Below are 9093 nucleotides of genomic sequence, written 5' to 3' on the forward strand. Positions count from 1 at the left end.
GCACCTATGGAACAGAACTCCAGGAGTCATAATTTCTATAGACTGGGAGGATGAGGAATAAGTTAGTTGGTTCAAGATAAGAAAGGGTTAGTGATTAAAATACAAACAGATAGAAAGTTTTCCATGCTGTGTCAAGACATGGCAAGAAATGCACACACACTTTTCCAGGCAGGGAGAATTATTGTTATTTGGTTTTTTTTTTTTTAGGAGCATTAGCAACTAAGGCCATATTGCTCTGGGATATGCGGTGGTCATTCACTGACCTTTCCGCATCCTCCGTATTTGGTGGTGACGGGCTCGAACCCCGGTCTAAGCAAGAAGCGTATGCTACGCACTGCTGCTCCTTCCCACCTGGCTACGGAGGCGCCGGATTGGCAGGGAGAAGTAAATCATTATTTCTCAGTATACGATGAGATGAGAAAAAGACTATAATTTGTACATTATGTTCAGATCTGGAAGTTGCATTTAAAAAGAAGGCAGAATTTCTAGGGAAGGTTCAAAGAAGGGCAACCATATTGGTAAGGAGCACTAAATGTTGTTCATGTGAGAAATGAGCCAGAAGGTATAATCTACAAACTTGACAACTAAGTATTTTGGAGGGCAGGAAAAGGGATCTGATGAGGTGGGTAAAGCAGTGAAGGGAATCAGAATGAATGAGGAAGGTATCTTCATAGTGGTATATGACACAAGAATTGGGAGACAATGGAGAATCTTGTGGAGCAACAGAAGATTGGATCTCATGCAGTTTAATTTGGACAGCATTTAGATAAATGGAGTAAATTACCTTCTAAGGTGGCTGAAGCAAACAGTTGAAATGGGATTTGATTTAATTTCCTAGGGAACAACAAAACAGCTGAAAATTTAGTATGATCTGACTTAACCTTCTTGACTAGTCTTCCATGAGAGTATATATTGGCCACTTGTTACTAGTTTGGAGGGATCTGAGTTTGATTGCAGTCTATGACCAAAGAAATTTCTAAAGTATTCTTCAATCAAGGTTGTAGTTAGCCATTCTGAGGCAGAAGTATTAGTTTTTTAACCCCTGAGCTATACCAGGTTTTTTAGCCTTTACAACATACAAATGAACAAACACTTGTACAGACCTGTGACACTTTTATATGGTTATGTTAAGCTTGAAACTGTATACTACATAGATTTCTGTGGTGGTGGTGGTGGGAGGAGGGAGCACATGATATCTGAATTGATCCTCAAGTTTTTCCCACAAAGAGAACATATGCTGAAAATTTGACATCACTCTGAATTTTTCATATCAAGTAATGCCCAAGCATCTGAAACATACTTCCATTTATATATGTGGATAATTGAGATTTTATGGGGGGGGGGACTTTCTTTCTTTTTTTTTTTTTTTTTAAAGGAATCATTCTTAAAACAAATCTTTCCATAATTACCTTCAGAACCAGATGCACTTAACCTAAACATTTAGTACATTTGGTTTTATAATTACATTTTTTTGCATTTGGTTTTGTTATTGATTTATAATTACATCACAACACAATCCCAGCATTTTATCATCATAGCACTAGAGTATTATTTCATTTAGGTTACACTAAATTACAGTTTTTCCTATTTCACTAAAGTGCATTTTTATCCAAAATCCATATGTTAGAAATATTTCAGAGGTGAAATTACCATTAAAATCTCCAAGAATTAGTAAAATTTTTTGAAAATGCAAATCCTTGTTTGGCAGTATTACTAAATGAAGCATGTCTCTTTTTTCAGGTTGGTGGCAATTGGAATTCCAGTTTTATTAATAAAATATCAGCTAACAGATCGGATGCTTCAACTGTAAAATATATGCAAAGTTATAGAAAAAATGATACATTACATGAAAGAAACTTAGAATGTAAAGAGCCATTACTCACTTCACTAGCAGTTACAACCTCATCCTCACCACCACCACCTCCTCCTCCTCCTGTTAATGAACTTCAGTGGTCAGAAATAACTATATCATCTGACATTCAGCATATGGGCCATTACTGGATGAAAAAAAATCTTTGAAATACTGTTACAAAAATTACCTATGTGCCTTAATGCAAATGATATATTTTCCTTTAACATGTGTTTTATTTGGCAATTTAAAATGAATTCCATCACTCAGAAAAGTTGAAATTAAGGGTTTTATGTTTCAATAAATTTCAATGAAAAAAAAAAAATGCCAATTTATATACATTTGAGTATTATATCCGACACTCTCTTCACATTTATTCTTCTTCATTGAGAATTAAATTTTCCATAAAAGTCATTAATTTTTTTTTCTTTTTTAGTTATATTAGTGTTCATAATTTATTCAGAAAATATGACTATTTTCCGAATAAATTATGATATATATTTTCAAATATATCCATTACATTAGGTTTACTTGAAATGCAGAGCATGATTATGGAATAGTGTTTGCTCTGTTATGAAGTAAATTATGAGATTTTCTGCATGAGGAATGGAAAAATATTTCCATTAAAATGACTGAAAGTTTGCTTATCATACAAAAGGATAATTTTGTGAACTTATAATTACTCTATATTTTGTTACAGGCAATTCCCATGAGTCACAAGTTCATTATTTGTATAGCCTCTGGCATGTATTCCAAGTTTGTCTCATAGATAATTCTAGTTCAACTGATGAGTTTTTTCTTTAATATTAGTAGTGACAAATTATGTAAGGAGGCAAGCTTATAAGGCATCAGCCAAAAAAAAAAAAAAAAACATCCCACATCACTTGTTCATCCCTTCAAATAATTTTTCTTGTTTTTCTCACTTCTACAACAATGGATGGAAGTTTGTTCTAACAATCAACCACCTGCTGGCTGAAGACAAAAAGTGCATTCCTTGCATTGTTCCAATGTAAGGAATGCATTGACCTCAAATTAAAACTTAGTACATTACTAGATGGATTTGAATCATTGAAGAAACAGTTGATTGCTTAAACACAAATAAAACTGGGGACTTATCACAGATTCTGGTATCTAGTAACCTGCCAGGTGATGCACCCCTGATTTGGGCCCCCAGAACAGAATATTCAAGTGCATACTGCTCTGGTTCAAGCTTATTGAGAAACTCCATTTTCAGGAAAACAGGTAACATTATAAGCTACATTAAGAGATTTTTTGCATGAGGAATGGAAAAATATTTCTATTAAAACGTTCCAAAAATTGGTGGAAGTTGCCACATAAGGTGCATTAAAGGCCAAAATGAGCTCTGGCCTACACCATTAGCATTAGCATTAGTAGAGGCATATGATGCAAGAAAGCAAGCTTATTCAGCATCAGCCAAAAAAAAAAAAAAAAAAAACAACCACTACTCCCATTTCACCCCTCAATTCGTTCGAAATACCTGTCCAGCTGAGCCTTAAATTTGTTTAGGCTATCAACTTCAACAACAAGTGATGGAAGTCTATTCCACAAACCAACTGCCCGCTGGCTAAAGGCGAATTTCCGCACATCTATCCGACATCCGTCCTTCCTCAATTTGAATTTATGCCCTCTCAGGTGATTATTCTGAGCAAGAGGAAGAATCCCATTGGCATTGAGCATGCTCAAGCCATTCAAAGCCTTGTACACCTCTATCAGATCACCTCGGCGATGCCTAGTCTCCAGGCTCTGTAATTTGCAAAACTTAAGCCTTTCTTCGTAAGAGCAACCCTTTGTTCCATTCACTAATCTTGTTGCCCTTCTCTGTACTCGTTCCAGCAGCTCTACATCCTTCTTGAAATGAGGCCTCCAGACCTGTATACAGTACTCAAGGTGTGGCCTGACCAATGCCTTATACAAGGGAATAATCACATCCCTGTCCCTGCTAGAAAAATTCCTGTATATCATTGACAAGACACCATGAGCTACTCTTGCAGCTCGTCTGCACTGCTCAGAGAACTTCATATCTGCCTGCACAATTACCCCCAGGTCCTTTTCATTCTCTACCACTGTCAGCGTAGTACCACAGAGTTGATACGTTGATCTGGGGTTACTGTTTCCCATATGTAGTACTTTACATTTGTCAATGTTAAACTTCATTTGCCACCTCTCAGCCCATCTGCTCAACCTTTCCAGATCCTGTTGCAGCAGCATAGTATCAGTAGTGTCCTTAACAACCCTGCCAACCTTTGTATCGTCTGCAAACTTGGACATTAAGCCTGATACACCATCATCAATATCATTTATAAATACAGAAAACAACAATGGACCCAACACTGAACCCTGAGGAACTCCACTAATAACATTAGTCCACGTTGAGCAGTGTCCATTGATTACCACTCTCTGTCTTCTGCCACTCAACCATCCCTTTATCCATAGCAGCAATTTGCCTCGAATGCCACACTTCTCCAATTTGTGCAGCAGTCTTCCATGCGCAACAGTATCAAAAGCCTTTCTAAGATCCAAATATATAATATCAAAGTTATTCCCTGCATCCAGTTCTTTTGTGACTACATCATAGTATCCAATCAAATTGGTCAGACAAGACCTGCCCTTAACAAACCCATGCTGTGTCTGAGCTATAACTGAATTCTTGTCCAGATGATCCTGCAGTGCTTCTTTAACCAGTGCCTCCATTAATTTTCCTGGAACCGAAGTTAAACTAACAGGTCTATAATTACCTGTGTCAGCCTTTGATCCTCCTTTGTGAATTGGGGTTATATTTGCACGTCTCCAGTCCATGGGTACCTCCCCTGAGTCCAAAGAAGCTCTCATAATTATGGCTAGGGGTTTGCTTACTTCTTTTGCTGTCTCCTTTAATATAACTGGATAGATCCCATCCACCCCGGGTGCCTTTTTTATGTTTATCGTCAACAATTTCTCCTCCACTTTCCTCTCAGTTATTAGAAAATCATCTAGCTCACTGCCAATGTTTACTTCATCTACGACATTCCCCTTCCTGAATAACTCCTCATGTGTGAATGTAGATGCAAAATACTCGTTTAGATTGTGAGCCACCTGAGCTGGATCCTCAACTGTTGAACCATCAGCATCCAGTGGACCAATCTGATTCATCCCTTTCCTTCTTGAGTTTAAATAGGTAAAGAACTCTTTTCTGTTTTTCTTTGCATCCTTTGCCAAGGATTTCTCATAATCTGCCTTTGCTTGCCTAATCTCCTTTGTGACTTGGTTACAGACCAACTTATATCTATCATAGGCTTCCACGTCACCCATTAATTTGTATGTATCCCATGCATTTTTCTTCTCTGCCATATGTCTCATTAGTTCATCTGACAACCATTTAGGCCTGAACCTTGAACAATATTTCTTGGTTGGTATGTAAAGCCTGGTAGCTTCCAAGATTAGTTCCTTGAATGCTTCCCATTTTGAATTTGCTGTTGGTAACATCATCAGTTGGTCCCACTGTATAGAATTTAAATACTGTCTCAGACCAGCATAGTCGCCTTTACGAAAGCAAAAACCCTTCCCTTTACCTCTGATGGTAGTTACCTCCTTGAGTAAATCCCACTTCAGCACACTGTGATCACTGCCACCCAGTGGTTCATTTATCTGCAGATTCCTAATGCATGAAGAATCACTACTGATAATCAGATCAAGAGTATTACTCCCTCTAGTTGCCTCCCGAACATGCTGGTGAACATGCTGGTGTAGAAAACAATCATCCAGTAAATCCACAAAAGCCTTGCTAGTGTGTGAGTGACCAACCCACAAATTCCAGTCAATATCTGGGAAATTGAAATCCCCCATTATAAAACTCTCTGATTTACTGGCCCATTCTATTTCCCTGTACAGTATCTTATTATACTCATCAGAGTCATTAGGCCTATAGCACACTCCTACTCTCAATTTTGATTTACCTATGCTTATGTCACACCAAACTGACTCAACACTGCACTGTCCAGCGATGTGAACTGGCTTCACTTCCTTGGATTTTATGTGTTTTTTAACTAATAGCATAACCCCTCCTCCCTTCCTATCCTGTCTATCCTTTCTGTAGACGTTGTACTCCCCAAATTCCAGTTCTGCATTCCTTATATCTGTGTGACACCACGTCTCTGATATCCCAACAATATCTGCCTTTGATGTTTTGAGTAATACCTCAAATTCATCAAATTTATTTACTAAACTCCTAGCATTAGTGTACACGCAAGTATACATGCACCTGTTTCTATTCTTAGCTACCCTAACACAACCCATGTGTTTACTTGTACCGCAATGACTTCCAGCAGTCTCTGAAATATCCTGCATCTTGTTTTTCAGGCTTCTGCTCATTCCAATAGAAGCAGTGCAAGAATCTCTTTCACCTCTGCCCGTGGCTACTGTTAATCCATTAGTCTTTGTCTCCCCCCAAGCTAGCAGTTTTCCGACCCACCTAACACTGCCTCGATAGCATCAGCAAATATTCTTGCACCCTTTCTATTTAAGTGTATCCCATCCCTGTAGAAGCAATCTCTCCTGTTAACAAGTACAGTCCAGGCTGAAAAAAATTCTACCCCTTCAGCCTTGCACAATCTTTCCAGGGCCGAATTGATCGACAAGGCTCTCATCATATACTCCCTCCTATCGTGTCTGGGCAGAATTGCAGACACTTTCAAATTCAACCCTACTTCACGGCTTTTTTTCAACAGTGACCTGTACTTGTTAAGTAATTCCGCTGGTCTCCTACTCTTAATATCATTAGTGCCAACGTGTACAACTATATCACCTTTTGTGCCCTTAAAAGATGATATCTGCTCTACAACGTCATCAACCTTTGCCCCTGGCAGACATACCCTGGTCCTGTTCCACCTATCCTTTTTACAAAGCATGTTCCCCGTTTCCCTGACAATTGAGTCACCAACAACTACTAGTTCCTGTTGGACCAGCGCATTCTGCCTTCGGGGCTGCCTCTGTGTTGCAAGATGACCAAGTCCAAGCTCTGGTGTTGATGTGGGCAGCTGAGAGCTTGATGGGCCCCTCAATTTATTTCCTTCGAGGGCATCCACCCTGTCCTTCAAGGTCTCATATAGGCCCATAACAACGCCGAGTTGTCGCCTAATTTCCTTGCACTCCTTGCATCGTGCACACACAAAGACATCCCCCATGGCATGTCCCGTACCCGATTGCTCCGAAAACATCAAGCAAACAGTGCATCTTAAAAGGCCGTGATTCAGGGGGCAACCGCCCCCCTCAGTTCTCCCCTGAGTCACAGCACTCCCATTAGCTTGAGCCTTTTGCTTTGCTGCTCTGGTCAGAGTCATGATTTCGATTTAAATGTCAATAAAATTACAATTTCAGAACAAAATTAAAACCTTAAACTTGTATCTTAACACAGTTATAACGCTATATTTATTTTTCGGTATCGAGTGTTATCTACGAGTTCCCTTTATATAACTTCCGTATCAAGTATGTATTAATTATTTGTTACGTTTGTACTCTAAGTCGTTATATATATATAGTTAAAAGTACAATTTAATTGACAATGAAGTTTAACAAGATTAATAGATGTACTGATTAATTGACAATATTATATTATGCACTATACTATACAAAGCTAATGCTATCGAATTCCGGATATGCTGTATCGCGCTTCAGTAACGAGTGTTATCTACGAAATCCCTTTATATAACTTCTGTATCAAGTTATGTATTAATTATTTATTTTTACTAATTATTTATGTTCCGTAACCTAAGTGGTTATATGTATAGTTAAAATTACAATTTAATTGCCAATGAAGTTCGAGAAGATTAATAGATTTTACTGATTAATTTTCACGTAGCAATGGCGGCCGTTTATGAACGGTAAACACGTGGATTTGATACCCTTTCCGATACTAAGTAATACCTACAAAATCTCTATCTAAGTTATTTTAACTTTAAGTACCGTAAATAGGAATATAAAGCTACTCTAGAAATAAGTTAATATGTCAATTTAAACTAATAAAGCAGAAAATAAATCAGAAAAAACTTCTCTATTCCAAGAGCGGCAGAAAGGCACGTCCGCACAGGAAACCCTCGACCTCAGACGACCTCAGACACCATACCATCCCTTAACCCACAAGTAGTTTCATCAGTGCTTTTTGAAGATCACTTGTGCACTCAAAAAACTTAGCCCATTTATAATTTTAAAAATCAACACGAAATAATTCAAAATTGTTCACCTTTTGATACCTATTTCAATCTATTATGAACACATTGTGCAAAATCCATTTTTATATTAAAATCATATATTTCCTCTCTGCAGCACTTTAAAGCATATGCTTTGATGATTTTATCATCTTCCTTATTAGAAAGTTATCATGACTGATAGTAAGTGAAACATCAATCTAAAAACCCACATTCTTCCACAGTACACCAGCCACTCATCCACATGAGACAGTGGAAGAGTCTGGCTCTTCAGTAATTGGTTGTGAGAATTTCACTAATTTTAAATTCTTGTTTTCCAGCACATGCATATAATTATTGAGAATAGGCTTAACCTGATCCTGTTTGCATGATAACTAACAGAGATTTCTGGAATTTTCTGCAGAGGAATCAAATAAAAACTTGTTGAAAGATATTGGAAGTTTCAGCTGTATGGAACGAACAGATGAAGAGCTCAAAATTGCTGAAATTGTGTGGGGTCTTGAAGCCTTGTACATCTGGATGTGGTTCAAAAAAGTCTGGACCAATTACTCTACAAAAACAAACTTAAAACATCTTGATATTTTACAGGCATGAAAGTTCCTTATGGAGATGGTGATTATAGCCTACACTATCCCACTGCTGAACCCCAACCCAAATAGTAGTAGTAGAGGCATGTGATGCAAGAAAGCAAGCTTATGTAGCATCAGCCAAAAAAAAAAAAAAACCCATTTCACACATCCTCTAAATGTTTGTCCACTTCCTCCTTGAATTTATTTAAGCTTTCAACTTCCACAACAACAGATGGAAGTTTGTTCCAGTAATCAACTACCTGCTGGCTAAAGGCAAATTTCTGCACATCTATTCTATAACTGTCTTTCCTCAATTTCCTCTGCCAATAGGAGGGAGTATATGATGAGAGCCTTGTTGATCAATTCGGCCCTGGAGAGATTGTGCAAGACTCAAGGGGTAGAATTTTTCTCACCCTGATCTGTGCTTGTTAACAGGAGAGACTGCTTCTACGGGAATGGGATACACTTAAATAGA

At 38.0% G+C, this 9093-nt stretch overlaps 1 protein-coding gene across 1 annotated transcript in view; it reads left to right on the top strand.

Annotated features, from left to right (window-relative positions):
* Nucleotides 1–2019, top strand: part of Naa80 (N-alpha-acetyltransferase 80) — a 43652-nt gene extending 41633 nt beyond the window's left edge. Inside the window, exon 5 of the mRNA XM_090370155.1 lies at nucleotides 1741–2019. Coding sequence (XP_090226281.1) covers nucleotides 1741–2019 — 279 coding nt within the window. The remainder of the gene's footprint in view (nucleotides 1–1740) is intronic.
* Nucleotides 2020–9093: the final 7074 nt, after the last annotated feature.

This window comes from Mastigoproctus giganteus, chromosome 3, assembly GCF_048544385.1.
Source record: "Mastigoproctus giganteus isolate SK-2022 chromosome 3, ASM4854438v1, whole genome shotgun sequence".
Lineage (NCBI taxonomy): Eukaryota > Metazoa > Arthropoda > Arachnida > Uropygi > Thelyphonidae > Mastigoproctus > Mastigoproctus giganteus.